Here is a 20,154-nt window from a genome sequence, read left to right on the forward strand (position 1 = left end):
TTCCACAGAAACAAAAGAATCTATGGAATTCCACCACATCAGATGTGAAGAAAACGTCACAGAGAAAACAACACGGTCACAAGACAGACTTGCTTATGTCCCTGGGATTGGTACGTTAATAATATGCACATGGTACGGGCTTCGAAGAGTTCAAAAGTCAGCCAGCCAACTGGATGGCAAACACACAAAACACCCTCCTAGGTCGTCTACTACAGATACTGTTCATTGAAAGAAAGCCACCAGCTTGAGTCAACTATCATAAAAAAAACCTTCCACCCCAGCAAAGAGTGGGTGTAGTGTCATCTTGAAACTAATAAATAGTTGGCTACCCACTCTACAGGGAGTATTTTCATTCCAGGCCAAACAAGCTGTCAGAGGAACTAGGCATTGCATCTTTCCATCTCATTTAAAACAAACAAACAAACAAAAAACAAAGAAAACACAACCACCACCACCACAAAAACCTACACAAACGGATAAAGAAAATTCTAAATAAAATGAGAGCATATGCAATTTGTCCACAGATATTATCATAAAATGTTAAAAGTCAGTTCTTACTAAAATATTAGGAAAAGAACAATCAGGACATTACAAAAATAATAAGAAAAAAGATGTAGAACTGACATAAGCAACAAGATACAGAGGCTACTCGTGAACTAACATGAATTAAGAAAAAAGAAAATAGGTCTAGGGGCATACTGCTACATCAGATGTGCTCTTCAGGGGTTTCTTGCCTTCCTTTCTGAAATCACTCATCTCCCAAATAAGCAATCAAGAAACTCATACTGAGCTAAGTGATTTCATGCATGTCTCCTTAAGTCTCAAACAAGAATTGAAAACTGCAAAATTACAAAAGTGGATTTCCTCTAATGAAAGAAAGTGATGAGGGATAAGCTCATTTCTATCTATTCCTCAGGAATATTTCTGGGCTGAATGACTTTGTTGAATTCTCAGCAGGGATCCTTGGCCTTCCTGCTCCATACAGGCGTTCAATGTTTCCATATGTTGAAGTCACAAGAAAAGATATTGCCCCTAGCAGTCCAATATCCTAACTTCTAGTGGTCTTCAACATCAATCACCTCATATAAGTCAGTAATCAGAAGAAAATCTAACTACATGGTAGTGCACTCTTGTATATACACATCCTCCTCACATTCAGTTCTTCACTCGTCAGAACATGGAAAAATGATCCCACAGTATTCTTCCCTTCGAATTTTCTTGTCAAATTCCCAAGTTCCCAAATTAAAAAAAAAAAAAAGTTATTTTCATGCTTAAGCCTTTTTAACACAGGCACATTTTTTGTTAGCTGGAGCTTGAGTTTATTTTATAGTTACACAGTGTTCTGCAAGTACATCGACTTTTTCTTTTTTCTTTGGAAGCTGGTAATTGCCTCCTAGGAAGAGGTCCACTTTTTATATAAAAAAGCATCACTAAGGAAATGAGTAAAAAACACATAGCTTTCAGATTTTTTTTTTTTGTGTGTGGAAGATCATTTCTAGCAGTGTTTCATTTTATTAAAGAAGAAAACCATTCAAATGTAAACTCAAAAAAGGACAGTGTTAACATGCAAAAACATACTTACTCTGTAAATAGTGCAAAACCATCAACACCAGACTGTAGCTGCTTAAAGTACCACGACTGGCATCATTTATGTCATGAAAACTCGCCCACTTCTTAACAACCAGTACTAATGGACGAACTCTTTTCTCAACTGTAAATAAAATAAATACTTCTCAAAAAAGGGCATGTTTAGACAGAAATAAATCAGTTTTTGTTCCTTCATCAACATGATACTCTTCTTGTATTCTAAGGTTACTTTTTGCAAACTGTTACAGGATTTACTTAATTATTCTACAACTACTATCTATTTCATAGAAGTCACAAAAAACATTTGTATTTGAAAAACAGACGTTCAAGTACTCAGATCCATAGATACCCAGCATAACCCCTGTAATTGCCAAAACTAGGCACATCTGTCAATGTAGCAGTGTCACATTCTACTTCCACGTTGTCCCCAGTTCATTGCACAAATTCTCTGAATTAATTTGGTGCCAGGAAAGACCAAAGCTTTTTTTTTTTTTTTTTAATTTAGATTATATAAACTATGAAGGCAGGGAAATGAATTTTGACTGGAGGAGACAGAGCTCATTTTTTAAGTTTACCACTTTCATGGCCTCCAAGGAAATCACTTAATCACTGCATCCAAACATTAATTTTAAATTGCCTTGGCCTAAGTAGCTTTTATTCACGCCCCCCCTACACCAATTCATGCAGCATGAGAAACAAGCAAGAGAAGCTAGAAGCCTTGGCTCACTTCCAGAGCTACAACATCATTAGCATATGTAAGATTTGGTGGGAAGAGTCCTGTGACTGCTGTGCTGTCATAGACAGTCCTAGGCTCTTCAGGAAGGCCAGGCAGGGCAGCCACTGTCTGTAATGGAGAGCCTGAGCTGAATGGAGCTTGGAATTGGTGATGACATGCCTGAGAGCCTCTGGGTAGTGAAGAACAGACAAGCAAATAAAGCAGATTTATTCTGGGAGTCTACTATAGACCAGCCAGAATAACAACACCAATGAATTACTCTATGAGGAATTAAGGGATGTCTCTAGATCAGATGTACTTGTCCATATGAGTGACTTCAACTTGCCAGACATCAACTCTGAATATCACATAGTTGATACCAAGAGGCCCAAGAGATTCCTAAAACACCTTGATGATAACTTCTTGATACAGGCAAGGAATAGGAAAGGTGCCCTCCTAGATTTGTGGCTTGTGAACATAAGAGGATATCATGGGTGAAGTGGCAATTGGCAGTCATCTTGGCCACAATGACCATGAAGCAGTTTAAAATGCTTGGTGATAGCAGGAAAACCATCAGCAAAACCTCAGCCCTGGGTATGGGGAGAGCACCGTGCTGGCTGCTTTTTATGCGTCATTGCTTAAGAGTACTGGAGCAGGCAATTTAAAAATGTTTGGAGTCAAGCAGGTGGGGCAGAAGGCCAGCTTGACTGAGCAGGCATCTTCTTCTAGATGTTAGGTAGAAAAAGAAACACCTGGATTCTCTTGTGCCCTCCAGTGATTTGCTGAGAGGAAAAGGGAAAATCCATGGCAGAAGCTAGAAACACCAGCCTTTGAGTTGTTGACATAACCTCTAATCTATAATCATGAATGGCAAATGTTGTTTTCCTACCCATAGAATGGGTAGAAATCCCTTCCTAGGCATATGCCTTCCTGGATATATGAGGAAATTATAGTCAAATAACTTATGCAGGACAAGTTGCAGACCCTCACAGTAAAGTGAATATGGGATACTGAAATGTCTCTGTTTGAAATCTTACTCAAAATTAACTAGTAAATGTACTGATAGCTGACAGCATCCTACCCTAAAGAGGAAAGAGTTCCTGTATGTGAAAACTGAATGTCCTGGTAAAAGAAATGCACGTGACCTAGAAAAATTAGACTGAAGTCTGCTCCTTATGCATTTATCTGCCAAATAAAACTGTGATGCCAAGTAAGAAAAACATAGCTTAGGTAAGTTCTTAATACTGCTCCTTTAGAAACCTATTTTATAATCTTTTCCTGAAAAACTACCTCCTGAGGAGACACAACCGAGTATTGTTTTGGGGGTAAGTATAAAAACTGAAGCTGTATTTTTGATTTTTCCAAAGAAAGACTCTGTAAGAGCATACAACCACACACACCTACCAGTGGCTGTCAAGGAAACAAAAGGGAAGTATACAATGATGTACATGTATTTGATTCTTTTCCTCTTCCTCTCCCTCATCTATAGAAAACAGAAGCAGCCCTCATAACAGATATATGGACCTTAATATGAAGAATCTTTGTTATCTTGTGAATATTATACTATTCAATGAAAAACATACATAGCTGATATATCAGTTTAATCCATATATTTAGAGTGAGCAACAAGAAGTTAGATGAAACCTAATATAGCTAATATGGTAATTTAATATAGTACCTTAATATATTTGACTGAATTTTAGCAGTTTATCAATACCAAAACACTAATTTTAAAAAGTATAAAAAGTTTATAGAAATAAGAAAATAAATTAGACACTTACTGTATGCATAGGTTCTCAGAAGGAATGTATTTCTTATTCCCACAATATTGTTTACATTCAAGTCAAACTCCACACCGCTATCGGGAACAAGAAAAAAGAATCAAGTGTGATGGTATTCAGTTCCAAAGTATTTATCACCTACTATTACCTGTTACTATTGCCCTTTACCTACCAAGTGACAGAGGTGGAAAAACACAACTTAAAGATGATAATGTTTTAAAAGCTTCCACAAGTAGTACTTGTCTGCAAGCAGTTAAAATTATCTGCTCTGTCTGCAGTAGTTATTTGTAGACTTGAATTCCATTATTATTAAAATGCAGCAGTAATTTTTATATGATGAATAAATGTAGACAGAAACGTAGACCATAGTACAACTTAATGTATTAACTAGTAGTTGGAATTTTAACAAATCTCTCAAATAGAATTACAACACATGATTTACTACAGACAACATCTGGTATCAGGAAGAATTCTCTGAAGTATTAATTCAGCAAACCATGACAGTGAATTGAAAAGGATACAAAACTAGAAGAGGTCAAAATGTAAGAATCTTTTTTTTTGCTATGATGGCTAGAGATAATCAGCAGACACTTTGAGATGAAGACTCTTATTAGAAAATGGGGCATGCTTTGGGCTGGGGGAAAGGGGAAGCCACTTATGAATTTTAACTGTTTCAAAGCACGTATTTTTTAATAAGTTCCATATTGTTAACAGCAAAAAATAAGGCAAACAAACATTACCTATTTTATCAGTTCAAAAATGAAATTTTAATTGCTTATAGATATTAATTACTCTCAGTACTCAAGACGCTATGTTAAATTCATAGTTTATAAGCTGCTACAACATTTTAACTTGCAAAGAGAAGAGCCTATTATTGACAAAGCAGTAGATATCGATGTTTCCATTTTACATATCCAGGCCTCATTCACATAGCCTTTGTCTGTCTGAACATTCATTTGGATTTTCTTGAACTACTACTATAAGAGCATGCTATCAGTGCATATGGACTTGCAAATGTTTAGTTTGCTCAAATATTCCCTGACCTAATCAAAGTATTCCATGACCTTTCACCAAACAATACATATCTTCATTGCTCCAGTCTTTCACCTTGGCCTCTGGGACCTAAGAAACCTGAAAGCTGCTAGTAAAGACAGAGGCAAAGAAGGCGTTCAGTACCTCAGCCCTTTCACTATCCTGTGTAACCAGGTCCCCCATCTCAGTCAGCACTGAGCTCACATTTTCCCTAGTCTTTATTTTGACAAGGATGTACTTAATCATGCAATGGATGTAAAAGGCAACAACTTCTTTAAATTCCATTTGGGTTTTAGCTTTAACAGCTTAATCCCTGGATACTCAGGCAAAGTCTCTGTATCCCTCCCAGGTCATCTATCCTTACTTCCACCTTCTCTGGACTTTTGTGTCTGAGTTCTGCTAGGAGTTCCTTGTTCATCTACAAGGCCTCTTGGCACTTTTCCATGACTTCTTCTTTGTTGAAATGCACTGCTATTGAGCTTGGAAAAGATGATCCTTGAATACTAACTAATTTTGTTGGGCCCCTCTTTCTTCCAGGGCTCTATCAATAAAACAGAAATAAATGATGTCCTACTATTAATTCACATCACAGAAACTACATTAGGTGCTTCAGGCCATCAAGTAAGTACTCTGACTGTCCCTGCACTAGCTTTATACTAGCTGTATAAATTTGCAATTCAACTAAAATACAACACAAAAAAACAAAGACTTCAGTGGAATTACTCACATAGAGAGCACATATATAGAGTACTTTCATGTGTCAGTGTCCAAGAAATTGTGTGGAGCAGAGTACTTGCCTGACTTTATCCCTGAATTTCACTATTGGCACTTTTGCTCGAATTAGCTGAGGTCGTTCAATGTAGCATGCTGAAAAGGAGAAAAAAAACAAATTAAGTTTCATGCAAGATACTTATATTAAAAAAGATTCTACGTGAAATGAAACTGATGATCTATGGCAAATAGCAGCTTATTAAATTTAACAAAAATATTCTCCAAAGGGCTGGACTGAAGTAAGTAACCTTTAGCAACTGTAGCAGCAGTGTTATCTAGGAAAGAGTGTAAAAAAGCACTAAACATCAGAGAAAAAGATTTGTGGAAATTTTATCTTCAGGAAGTATATTCAATAAATTTGAACATATGGAATGCAGTTCTACTATGCCTTTGATGAGAAGTACTTTAGTTATAATAGAAATTATTATTTTTTATTATAATTTTTACAACAGAATAATTAAGAGATCACAGAGAAGGGAGCAAGAGCATACCTATCCAAGGTGGCCAGATGCCTGCATTATGTCACGTATAGCAAGAGGCACATTTTCAGCTGCACATTTTTAATTGCATATAATTTGCTTACTGTTGAAATTATGCATCTTACTAATCAAAAATACTAACTGTATGTAACAATGTTATGTAACATAACTACCTTCACGATGCACTATTTATGCTTAAAACTTCACTTAAGCTGTTTCTTTGGCTAATAGAGTACGTAACAAGAAAAAACTTTTCCTATCAAATTAATCCTGAACACAAGGAATTGGATTTGCAGCCAAGACATTGGTTTCCACCAAAGATGTGATAAGCTTTATTTACCTTTCATGTTAATAGAAATAGGACATGCAATAAATCCATGGTCCCAGGGCTGCACCTCAGATGATTATCCTCACAGTATCAAAACACACGCTCAATGCCAAACTACCAAAACCTACTAAGCTCTGCCAGATCCAACCAGTGCCACCAAATGCATCTTTGCATTTCACTACTTGAAACTGCTGCATCAGTCATATTATCTGTGATTTACCAGTTCTCCACAGTATCTCAGACTATACTTACAGTTACCCATATACTACATTATACTACAGTTACCCATAATCTCAAGTAAGAAATGGCCGAAGATGACAATGGAAAAGAAAATCTTTAGTTCAAATGGCACAAACTTGGGCAAAAAGTACAGTTTTAGTAACTTCTTACACTGCAAATTCTAGGTCCATTTGTATTTGACCATAGATAACTTTAGATGATACGTTCGGGTTTGTTGAAACACTACTGTGTAATATTCAATTATAACAAGTTTTACTTTTTTTTGTGGGGGAGCTTTCTGAGAGTGTTTTATGTATATATGTATACATATTTGGAAAAATTGACCTGAAGTAATCCTTTACTTGGGATTCAAATGCCTTGTATGATCCTAAGCAACACACAAGGAGACACCAAAACAAAAAAGAATGCATCTTACTAACTCAGTAATTTTATAGGAGGACATACAGCTGGTATTTGAGAGGAACTCTGATCTATATTCACTGAATGTACCATGTAGTACACCTTAAACAAATGTCCCCTATTTCCAGCTGTACCTGAAGACGTCCAAACATCTCTCCTATAACATCCCAGAACACTTTTAATGCAAAGCTATAGAGCTCTGTCTTCTTTCCTTTCATTACCAAATTTAAGATAAAGATGCCCAACACATAGCCTATGGGAGACAACTGTGAGCATCTACATACATATCACAGCTATTTAACTTAACTCACTATAATCGTTCTCAAGAACCCTTCAGATATTAACTGGATTCGTTCTAGTGGCAATCCACTTCAAAACACATCCTTGTCTGCAAGTGCCTCCCAACACTTGACAGGTACTCATGTCAAATTAGTTGGCTAAGAAAAATAAAAAGCCAGTCCAATCTGTTTCCCAAGAGTCAAACAGAGCAAATAATGACAAAAGGTGCCCGATGTTTTACCCTCAGTGCCTGGCTCTGATTACACTGGTAACAGAATCTCTGCTGTACATAAACAGTAGATTGCTTCTTCCCTGGTATGGACAGACAGAATGGACAATTTTGAAATATAGGGGGAATGGACAGAGAATGAAGGGTCCTTTATTTTTTAAACAGAATGTTCTTCTTTCCATGTAAGAGTTGGAAAACAAAGACTTATGTCTATACCATCACTAAAAATGTCATATTCTCACCTATGTGTAAAATCCTTCAAGGCAATTGATATAAGTTCAAGTTCTCTCGATTCTCCTAGTTGCTATGTTCCTCACTAGAAAACAGCTAAGTGGATTCCACTCTGATACTCTCAACACTACTGCACCTTTTTGTAAAGCTTAGAGAAAGTGGGCTCTTTATTATTTATTTAGGTATAAATACCAGTCAACCCAGTATTGGTAAATTGCTGTTAAAATGAATCCTGTCTGGACTGGATAAAGCTAAAGAGAGTAGCCAACTTGTGGTGGTTCAGACTGTACTCCCTTCAATACATTGTAACTGCTGTCACCCCAGATTCACTTTTCACATTCCTAAGAGAGTGGTTTTTACATGCAGTCCTGGGGATGTTAGCCAATATTACAAAAATAGATATATGCAGGCATCTGAACAAATATATCTACAAATTACAAATCTATCATATGCCATGTACTCCACTACTCTTTGAAATTAAAGATAAATTGCTGCTTTCCTTATATTTCTGTGCTCTAGTAGAAACATAATACCTAACTTTAATACCTAACTCTGAGACCAAAATGTCATAAAGTATCAGTAAGTATCAGAAGCATTCTCTTGCTTTACTGTGCACCTTGAGTGTTCAAAAAAAAAAAGAACAGGTCATGATTCTAGTCCATATTCCAAATGCAGAGTGAAAACACAAACTATTGCTCTTAAGATTTGAAATACGATGGCCTTGAGATCCTTGCTTACACTTGTTACCTTTCGCAAGCTCAAATTCAAATAAACTGGAGTTTAGATACATTTTCAATCCGATTCCCAAACCACTTGACTGAAACACTGATTGAAAAATCACAGTTAACTATATAAAAGATAAAAAAAAATGACACAAAGTTCTGAAAATGGTTCAACTAAAAGAGACGTAAGAAGTTGAAAAAGAGATAGATCTAATCAACACTCAGAGTATTTCCTAATTATCAATCAGTAATGGAATTACAGTGAAGTAGAAAAATCACATTTTTATAGCCTTCATTTTGGAACGTACAGGAACATCATAGCACAGGAAGAAAGAAGGAAGTTAGGAGAAGCACAGCTAGAAAAACTTCTTCCACATTTCTAAACTATAATGGTCTAGGAAAAGGCTTAAAAGAAAAAAAAGCTTAGAACATTATCCATTTCACAAATATTGCCTTACAAAAAATATATTCTTTCATCCCTTTAACTCCTTACAAAACCAGATCAAAACCTTAGTTTTAAGCAACATTTCCCCACCCCTTAATTTCTCTTAAAACCTGGCATATTTAGTTCGCTTTCATGTTTCGCCTATGTTTTTTTTCTGCTCCTTATTGGTTAGCAAGCAATAAGTTTAATGGCAACTCACGCAGTTGAGAGCATGATGAAGTCTTTCCTCCACCAAAATGAGAAAGAACTACTTAACTACTGTGGTCAAAGAAGGATTACATTAAGATAAGGCAGCATCACAAGTATTAGCTAGACACAACTTAACAATAATGATCAGAAGAAACTTCGTACTTTCCTTGTTGTTAAACAGCACATGCAGTAAAAGACAGGGCATTGTTCAAGTGAAACTGCAGTTCTTAAAGAAGTTTTGTACAGACGGATCTTACATTTGTTTTTACACAGTACTGGCATATGTGTACTCATGCTATCCCTTTGAAGGCTGCAAAACTAGAATTCTGGCTGAAGTTGAAGCACTGGTTCAGAAGTATTACAATCTCTGTATGCTTTTTCTTTAAATATAAGTAGAGGTAGACCCCACCTTTAGTGGTTAAGTGGAACTTGACTTCTGAAGACAGTAAAGGTAAGAAATTACTTTAAAAAAAATCAGTCCTATTAAAACAAACAAAACCTTAGCCAGTCTGGAGCTGACGATGGACAGACATTTCTAAGCACATCAAGCTTGACACTACAAACCCGTAGAAGTGCCAACAGGACAACACTGAAGCATACTGCTAATATCGCCTCCCCAGAGGTAAAGAAAAAGCATATGAATCCATTAGCTTCTGAAGTCTAGCCTGGGGGGAAAAAAAAAAAAAAATCTCTCCCCAAATCCCATAAACTATTTTGCAATTGTAGATGACAGCAATTATATTTTGTCTCATTAAAATAACTGGCAAACCTCTGTTTCAGAAGCAGTAAACCTCAGCATAGTTGAGAAGTTTGTAAATGAATTAAATCCAAATGGAAAGATGCATATTGAAAAAATTTCATTTCAAATCAGGTGAATATTTTAAATGACTTTAAACTATCAGCTCTATGCAGAGAACACTCATAAAGAAACACAAGGATGGATGGCTAGATACAGGAACTCCTGCCCATAATGATGTTAAAGTTATGATGAGATGATCTAAGAGATCTACATATCACAACTGACAAAATCAGAAGGAAAAAGAATATCAGAAGTGTTTTGTCTTGCCTAACCTCCCATTGAAGAGCTGGATTAAATGAAGTTCACTGAAGGTACTCACAAGGCAAAAGGGAATTAAGAATACAGCCAAAATGCGTAATGGCAGAAAAAAAACACTTCAGGGATTGCTTCCCCATGACAGAGATGCCTTTCTGTTACTGGTACTCCCTGGCAAACAGGCTTGAATGTCTAGAACTCTCACACTGAGCACCATATATATATTTTTTTTAAGTGATAGTTTATTTAGATGCACTCTTCCCAGTCTCTAAAACTACCGCTATTTTATCACTGTGTTTCTCAGCACTGGAAATTACTTGTATCTTAAGCATACCAGATTAAGTTCTAGACTGGTTACAGAAAAAGATCAATATACAACAGCAAAAAGTCATTAAATATCAGATGCTTTTACTGAGACAGATGTGATCAGTCTCTTCTCAAGAGAGATGTTGACATGTGGGCATACACACCTGCCGGTAAAGAAATGTTGAAGTCTGCAGAGAAATTTATGGTTTGTTCCTCTTGCCATTGCAGACTGTTCAGAAGAGCAGTATATGGAACGGCATCAAAGAATGTATCACAAGCCTAAGAACTAGGGGGACACAGCCATTGATAATAAAATGACAGGATCTTTTACAATTCAAAGAACTGGACAAAATCCTCTTTGAAGTAGGAGGCTTTCACTTTTAAGTCAAGAGCTACCCCCTGAGAATTTTTCATCTGAAGGCAGTCTAAACAACAACTTATAAGAACAATGAATTGACCTGTTTCTACTGAACGTGCTAGTACTGACAACATTTAAATTCTCTTCACTAGGTACAAAAGTTAACTATTTCACTGGATCAAGGCTCAAAATAGTTTTACACAGCCTACCGCAAGTGATATCTTACTTTACAAATTCTTAACAGTACTGTCCACAGGAAGGCACTACTTCTAAAAGAATAGTAATAATTCACTAACAGGCACTTCCCAAAAACAAATCCACTCATCCTGCCTCCAACTCCTTCAGTTGTGGACCATGACTCAAAAATTATTTGAGATCCTACCCGTACTTGAAGTCTACTAGTTTGGAGGGCAATGCTTAGGTTTTTCTATCGGTACCATCATACAAGGTAAGTAATGATTTACTAAGTATTTTAAACTTTGCTCCAAACAATATTGTGATAAGATGGTAGACAACAGGCAAGTACATCAAGTAATTCTAACTGTGCATCAAAACTTCTTCCAAAATTGCCTATAGTCTTACCACCTCATTGTAGCTTGGAACTTACAAAGTTTAGTACTGAAGAGTTTTTGGACTAAGCTGAGCACATGCCTTGCTTCTGTCTTCTGATTTACCTGAAATATAATACTAAAGTTAAAGAAAGACACTGCTATCTCTCATTTAAATGTTCCTTATTCTTATACAATAAGAATGACTTTACTTTTCAAATTAAAACAACTACCAGTTCTCAAAGTAAGACACAAACATGCACACCAACACATTCCTCAGTCTACATACAAATTTAGTGTGGAAAAAGCCAGACAGAACAATTCATATCTAACATGCAAAGTAACTATCAGACATCCACAAACTATAGAACTTGACGGAGAACTAGCCCTACTTATACAAAAATGTAGTAATTCCTTTCCTGCCTCCTATTTGATGTTCTAATTATTTTAAAATTATGTTCTAAGTTTTTTTGTTCCATCAATACTCTCAATTCCATCAGTTCTCTCAAAAACTCTCTTACAAAGATACTTAAATATTTTGCAGATCAAATTTCTTCTTACGCCTGCTCACTAAAATCAGTGTCTAAGAGTCTAAATAATAAAATAAAGTTGTTCCTGCATCTAAAATGAGTTAGAGTTCTTTAAACAACTTTCTTCATGATCTTGGCAACCTCCTTGTGTTTTGTTATGCTTTGTCCATTTGTGAAATGACAAGACAATACTTATTTTTGGAATGTTCTTTTGGGTAAAAGGGTTTATAGGGTTAACTCACTAACTGCAATGTTATGGGAGCCATAATCCATAGCTATCACCAGCGCAGAAATATGTTATTAAATCAGAAGAACTTGATTCTTTATCCTCATTTTAGAAGTTTCCTTTATAAAAGCACATACATTTTAAAAAGTTATTGAATATGAAGTGGTTAAGTTATTAGAGAGTACACCTAACAAAAAGTCTTTGTTCCAGTTATAAATATATTAGAATTAGAATCATAGAATGCTTTGGATTTGAAGAGACCTTACAGATCACCCAGTTCCAACCCCTTGCCATGGGCAGGGACACCTCCCACCAGACCAGGTCGCCCAAAGCCCCATCCAGCCTGGCCTTGAGCACTTCCAGAGATGGGGCATCCACAGCTTCTCTGGGGCACCTGTGCCACGGCCTCACCACCCTCTGAGTAAAGAATTTCTTCCTTATATCTAATCTAAACCTACCCTCTTTTAGTTTAAAGCCATTTTCCGTTGTCCTATCCCTGCACTCCAAGAGTACCTCCCCAGCTTTCCTGCAGGTCCCCTTTAGGCACAGGAAGGCCACTGTAAGGTCTCCCCAGAGCCTTCTCTTCTCCAGGCTGAACAGCCTCAACTCCCTCAGCCTGTCCTCATAGGCTCATAGGCTCCAGTCCCTATTATCAGTATAGTGGCCCTCCTCTGGGCTCTTTCTAGTAAGTCCATGTCCTTGTTATGCTGGGAGCCCTAAAGCTGAATGCAGCACTCCAGGTGGGGTCTCACAAGAGCAGAGTAGAATTACTTACTGGTTCATCTTTAACCACCAAGCATAAGTCACCATCACTGCTACGAGTTCCAAATCCATTCAGTGATGACCCAACCAAAAAGAGTCTGCTCTCTGTAACAAGAGAACCACAGATTAAAACCTGATGTGACATGTCAAAGTTTAGAGGAAAGAACTGTGAATATCAACAGTGCTGAGACAAATAATAAGTAATCAAAACATACGTGGAAAAATTCGCTGGATCTCCCTCTGGATTCCTATTCTGCAGAGCTCTTTTTTGTTCAAATCACAGGTCTGTTGCTGACATACTTGAAATAACTCCAAAACCTGTTGACTTAACTTGACACACATTCAAAAAGTAAAGATAAAGGAAGTGAACATTCTTTACTGTTGCCATTATAAGAAACAGAAAACTGAATTTGAATAAAAAGCCCAGCATTGTTTCACGTTATCTGTTCTGTAGTGTGGAGTTTTAGTTTTCTTGAATTCATCCTGAACACTTCCCCAGAAGAAATTTCTGTGAATTTTTTACATTTAAATTTGTTCCATCTGTTTTAAAATGTCTACCCACAAGAAATAATTGTTGTCCCAACAGTATCTGCAACCTTTTCTGCAAATAAGTAGTAGAAGACTGGAAATATGTTCTGCTGACTATAATGTCAACTGTTTTCCTACCAGTAACTGGGACAACAGTGAACACTAAAACTGACTTATGTTTTCTTCATTTTTTTACCCAATGTAAACCATTAAAGAAGTGATTAGACAGACATTTACTGAATCTCTTTAACAGCACCACTGGCATATACTATGATCAGACATACATACTAAAATCTTCTGTCACGTTGGGCAGATAAAATATTAAGACTGATTAGCCACAAGCTTTTTTTTTTCTTCATAAAAAAGATCTCATCTCCCATTGCTTAATTATTTTCATCAGGATTCTCCTTGCCCTGAAGTCCTTGATAAATGCACCATCCCTCCAGTTTCTACTGTTTCTGGAGCAGATATAGATTTCCTTAGATCAACATGAAAGTCAAAAAGCACAGGCAAACAACATGCCTACCCCCAGAAATGCTTCAAATGCCTAGGACTTAGCTGCCTAGTGGCAGCTACATTTTTGATACTCCTTCTAATGGCAGCTCTGCAGTAGAGACCACAAGACACCACCAAAGAACCCTGATGAAATGTGAATGGCCTCCCTCAGCAATATCAGACCCCACCTACAGAGAAGATAGATGTCAAACACAGGCATAGAAAGAGATTACCTTATCTTTGGCCACAGGAAGTGTGATTTCTGTAACAGATGAAGAATCTTGCAATGGAGGGACACATGCAGTTACATCTGGTAGGTAACGTGTAAACAGTGGAGATGGGATTGAGCTTGGAAAGGAGCATGTAGGTTCTTCTGGTAAAGGCACTACTTGGTTAACTATAGTTGTTTCACAATGAAGTGAATCAAACCGCTGTCGTTTGGTATCATACGGAACACTTTGATCACTTAGTCTCCTGAAGAAAAAAAAAAGAAAAAAGAGACAGTAATTCCTCTATCTTGCCAGCTCCAGCCTACGACTAAAGAGTAGTTAGTGCAAAGTACAAATACTAATGGTTAAATGATGTGACTATTTCACTAAAATCAAGTGTTATTCTACAGAACAAAAAGCATGCCCATCCTAGATATTAGGTGAAATAAACCTGAAACAGGAAGAGAGAACACACAACTGCAAAAGTGCAGCTACAGCTGAAGTGAACTGACACAACTACCACTGCAAAAGTATTTATATTAACTTTGAAATTAAATAGCAAATTCAGTTAATCAGGACAGCTAAAAAAGGTCAGTGCTAGTCATACTATTTTTGTGACCAACTACTTCTTTTATATAAAAAAAAGACATATACAGACTATTTAAATGTACTTTTCTTTAAACTGAAATCAACAGAAGTGCAGTGAGAAGTTTTGTGAATTCTGAATACCCCCTGATGAATATGGTAAGTTCAGTAGGGGAGAGGTGAGAAAAAGAAAGGTATCAGAATAGTCACTCAAAACGTAGCATTTGTCTATTTATGCTTGAATAGACAAATAGTTCCTGTATATAGGCAGGAGAATGTGTAATCCAGGCAAAATAAGACCACTATTCTTTTGACCTAACAATTCTACTAAGTCACACATGCTGTAATGTCTCATTTTGAAACACAAACTTGTGTTTCTTCATTAACTCATTTGTGATAGGAATTCATGTACCTTGTAAGACACACAGCAATCTTATTACAGACAGCCCTTTGGAAACCAAACCATTCATTAAGGAAAAGTTATAATGAGAGCTGATCAATGGTTGATCAATGTGGTCTATCCATAATAAAGCGAATGAGAGAATAATCATATTGTGCTTATATGTCAAGTACTGCATATAAGCTTACTAGTATGAGGTTGTTCACAAATTTTAAAAAAGTGAAATCCAATGTTCATATGTATCAATGAATTAGTTACTTATAAAACCACAAGTCTGAGAGAAGTTCTGCTAACATTACCTACACTTGGCCTGAAAGGAACTTGCAGCATAATGCTAAATCAAAACACAAAATTGTTTCAGTTTATTTTAACTGAACAGAACTTACATGACTGATCTTCAGCAAAAAATACCTTTAGAGGAGTTGACTCATGATCTACGGATTAACTAGTGGATTGCGAAGGTCTTAACATAGCATAGCTTTCCATAAGCCAGGCTAGTCAAGAAAAAAAAAAAATCACGCATGCACCAGGAAATTCTTTAGTTTGTGGGATGCCTATATACTCAATTGTAATTTAACTCCGTGTTTTCAATTTTACTTAATTGTTCTTAAGTATGTTAAATATGGTAGAGAAACAGCATACAAGAAATAATTATGAAGATAAAGTTTCATCTGAAAATAGCTTGTTCACAGAATTAAAAGTTGTGCAAATACGTGTCAACTATTGTTTCTAAAGTCATAAAGCAATTTTTTCTAAAACATTAAGCGAAAATAAAAACTCACACTCTTATCTGAAATCCCTCTTCCTGTTGCAGCTGAAGTAACTAAGTTATGTAAATTCACATCACAGAATCACAGAATGGTTTGGGTTAGAAGGAATCTTAAAGACCATACAATTCCAACCCCCCTGCCATGGGCAGAGACACCTCCCACTAGATCAGGTTGCTCAGGGCCCCATCCAGCCTAAAGCCATTCTTCCTTGTCCTATCCCTGCACTCCCTGACAAAAAAGTCCCTCCCCAGCTTTCCTGTAAGACCCCCTTTAGGTACTGAAAGGCCACTGTAAGGTCTTCCCGGAGCCTTCTCTTCTCCAGGCTAAAGAACCCCGACTCCCTCGGCCTGTCTTCATATGAGACTTGACCAACCCTGTGTCCCTCCTCGGGACTCTCTTCATGTCCTTCTTGTTCTGGGGGTCCCAGAGCTGAACACAGGGCTCCAGGTGGGTCTCACAAGAGCAGAGCAGATGTGCAGAATCACCTCCCTCACCCTGCTGGTCATGCTGCTTTTGATGCAGCCCAGGACTTGGTTGGCTTTCTGGGCTGCAAGCTCACATTGCTAGCTCATGTCAAGCTTCTCTTCAACCAGCACCCCGAGGTCCTTCTCCTCAGGGCAGCTCTCAATACATTCTCTACCCTGACCATATCTGTATTTATCTATCTATAAATACACATTTATATAAATGAACTAAGTCTCTCTCTTATTTGTTTGAAAAGTAGCCATTTTGTTTCCATAAAATTTCTCTTAAAAAAAAACAAAAAAAACAAAAAAACAAACATATATGCTTGAATTTAGCACTTTCTATTTGAAAAATAAAACATTACATAATTAAGCAAAAACAGAAGAAATATCTACCGTGTCATCATTCCCCAGAACGCTGAAGAGTTTTAACTTGACAAATTAACAGGAAGGGAACACTCATCTATTGACACAAACCCTACTATAGTCAAGCATACACAGGCTATGATCTGTTTTAGTACTAAAATAAAACACCCAAGTCACAGTTCTGTAAGGTCACAACTGCTGAAAAGAAAAACTACACAAACTAAGTCCCTTATGAAGACTAAAATTTCTCAAAAGCAGATACAAGAATGATTTAAGAGCCATGACACGGCCTGCTTCATCAAAAAGTTTTATTCACTATTCTTGAAACTTCTAACAAAATTCATCTCGCACAAAAAAAATGGTATTAGACAAGCGTCCTCATAGGTACAGTACAACCATAATTAATCACACGCACCCACACCCACTTCCCCCCCATCTTACTTTCTTCCTCGGAATGACACAGGAGCAGGAGATGTATGTGCTGGACTGCCATTTCCATATGTCAATGTCTGTGGTGTAACAGCAGTTGCAAGGTTTGCATTCAACAGAGCCCTGGAAAGACTATGGTCCGTAACAGTTAATTCATGTAGCAGCTACTAAAAAGCTTTTTACAAGTTGGTCATATTTTTGTGCATTATCAACTCTCACTATTGCAATGACGTATGTTGTGCAGTACACAACACAGCAGTGCATTAAAACTTGCAAGTCAGTAGCATAAATGATACAGCTCTGCACATGACACCCTTCTATTTTCTACCTAACACAGTTTAATGTTAAAAACACTGAAAAACACCCTCCATTAGCAGAAATTCTTTTAGAACACAGTAGCTGTGTATTTCAACTCACTCCCTTATATCAAATCTTACTGTACTTACACAGCATTCTGAATGTTGACCTGAGCTTCAGTAATTTGCTGGTTAGAGAGAAGAGTAGATGGCATATTTATAGGAATCTTGTTGAAAAAAATATTCTGTTGTTGATATTTTGGTGGGAAGGGTGGACAACCCAGGCTGGAGGAATTTCGGAACATGCTCCTTTTCATATGAAGTAAACATGTATCTTTTTACCTACATTCAAAACAAACAAACAAAATTAGGCAACAAATAACTACTAGTTACCTTTTAACCTCTTGGGTTTAAAATTTGGAACTGTTTAGAATATATCTTTATGTACCGCTTAAAAGGATTGTAATTCTGGGTTAGTTTTATCTCCTTTCAGGACAAGATGCAAAAATACTATATTCTCTAAGTTTCACACTTCAGTTGGCAGTTAAAGTTTCTTCAATTGTTTTCTCTTTTAGGTTTCTTTTATATAAGAACCCTGCAAATAAACAAGGGGTGTCACTAGCAAACACAGTTGCTCATGGTTAACCTTAACACCTTGCATAAAACGATTTACCCAGTTAGTGCAAACTCAAACATAAGAGGAAGAAGTTTTAAGAAGTTTTAAATGGAACATTCAGAAGTTGTAAGAGTAACAGCAGTGATTCTGTAATTATTGTACCAAAACCTTTTATCAAACCAATGCTATAATAGCACATATGGAAAAAGTGCTACAGAGTAGTCTAAGTTTAGAGTAATGTAACACTTCTTAAGTTCTCTCAATTATCAATCCGTATGCACATAAATACACTACATACATGCGCATATATATTATATTTAAACTATATGCACACATGTAATAAAGTGTATTAATAATTATGTTAATAGCCACTCTGTCATACTCTGAAATAGTAATAGCTATAGTAAGAGCTCACTGCTACCACTGTCTCGATGTCTTCTTTCACCTACCGCTGTGAGCTCCTGTTGTGTTCCGACCTCTTCAGACGGCTCCTGCCGTAGCTGCAGGCAGCATCAGCACAGAACCTATGCAAAAATAAGACGAAGGGGTTTATTCGCTCAGCGATGACATGCCTTGCTTCTTGCAGCTCGGGACTCCACGATCCTTGTGGGTCCCTTCCAGCTCGGGGTACTCCGTGATTCCCGTGGTGAGAGCCCACTCCAGTGGACATCTCTTTCTCTCCCCGTCCCTGATGTTTACACGCTGTCTGAACGACGCCTGCGTGCAGCCCCGAACCCACAGCACAGTACAAAACCGAAACACACACGGAAGTTGTATTAAGGAAGTACAACGTAAGGTTTCCAGCGACAAATTCTTAATTTGTTGAGGGGACCTTTCACGAAAGCAAGTCCCTTAAACTTCCCATTTCTAGCACAGACAGGCGGCTGTTGACACCCCTCCTCTGGTCCCTGGGCACTTCTAAGCCATTCTCTATGGGACACGTAAGGAGTTGGTGGACATAATTAATTAGCATCATCAGCAGAACTGCATCAAAAATCAGGGTTTCATATAGCTCTGGGAGCAATAGGTTTTCAACCTTCAAGGTCGTAAACACCCCGAAACGGAAAACAAGCCAAAAGCCACGCCGGGAACATTAAACACAAGCTCCCCCGCCCGCAACCCAAAACTACGCCGGGCTGCCGCCTCACGGCCGCTTCCCGGGCTGAGCTACCTGAGAAGAAAGTCGCAAGGCTCTCCAAAAACGGGCTCCCTCGCGATACGCCGCCGATACCCCTCCTCGGACGGGCACTGCTCCCAGGCGACGGCGTCCTGAGGGGAACAGGCGAGCAGCCGCTGACACCCCCCCCCCCTCACCCGGCCGAGACCACCCGCTCCCCCCCGGCGGCACCAGCCCCTCCGCAGCCTTACAGCGGGCCAGCTCAGGCAGTCTCCGTCCTTCGCAGTCGCCTAGACCCGTGCCCTGCACCCGGCGGGGCTCTCGGGCAGCTGCGCGGCCCACGGGCGAGCAGCGCGGCTCCAGCCGGGGACTGCCCCTTCACCCGGATCCGCCGCCGCCCGCAGGAAGTGCCCGCCCCGCCGGCACCGGCCGCCATCGCCCTCCTTCCCCCTCCCTCCCCGCCGGGCGCATGCGGACATGGCGGCCGCCGGCATGGCGGGCGCGAAGATGGCGGCTGAGGGGGCTGGGGGGGGCTGCGGGGGGCTGCTGGAGGCCGCGGCGCGTCCCCGGCGGCGGAGGGCTGAGGGGGTCGCTGCTCGGTGCTGCGCTGTTGGGCAGCGCCGAGGCAGGCTAAAACGTAGCACAGCGACTTTGATTGCGCTTATCCG

At 38.4% G+C, this 20,154-nt stretch overlaps 1 protein-coding gene across 3 annotated transcripts in view; it reads right to left on the reverse strand.

Moving 5' to 3' along the window:
- Nucleotides 1-19,889, reverse strand: part of TENT2 (terminal nucleotidyltransferase 2) — a 41,001-nt gene extending 21,112 nt beyond the window's left edge. The window contains exons 1-12 of one of the 3 annotated variants that reach the window (XM_082783762.1): nt 19,738-19,889; nt 19,541-19,638; nt 18,819-18,893; nt 17,904-18,095; nt 17,470-17,589; nt 14,468-14,708; nt 13,427-13,541; nt 13,225-13,316; nt 11,753-11,819; nt 5,913-5,982; nt 4,084-4,160; nt 1,583-1,711 (exon numbers count right to left, since the gene is read on the reverse strand). In XM_082783762.1, coding sequence (XP_082639888.1) covers nt 1,583-1,711; nt 4,084-4,160; nt 5,913-5,982; nt 11,753-11,819; nt 13,225-13,316; nt 13,427-13,541; nt 14,468-14,708; nt 17,470-17,589; nt 17,904-18,070 — 1,078 coding nt within the window. In that variant the 5' untranslated portion in view covers nt 18,071-18,095; nt 18,819-18,893; nt 19,541-19,638; nt 19,738-19,889. Of the gene's footprint in view, nt 1-1,582; nt 1,712-4,083; nt 4,161-5,912; nt 5,983-11,752; nt 11,820-13,224; nt 13,317-13,426; nt 13,542-14,467; nt 14,709-17,469; nt 17,590-17,903; nt 18,096-18,201; nt 18,336-18,818; nt 18,894-19,540; nt 19,639-19,737 lie in introns of those variants that run through there. The other 2 variants (XM_082783761.1, XM_082783763.1) reach the window with 2 other exon arrangements.
- Between the last annotated feature and the right edge of the window lie 265 nt (nt 19,890-20,154).

This window comes from Aythya marila (assembly GCF_965140915.1).
Source record: "Aythya marila genome assembly, chromosome: Z".
Taxonomy (NCBI): Eukaryota; Metazoa; Chordata; class Aves; order Anseriformes; family Anatidae; genus Aythya; species Aythya marila.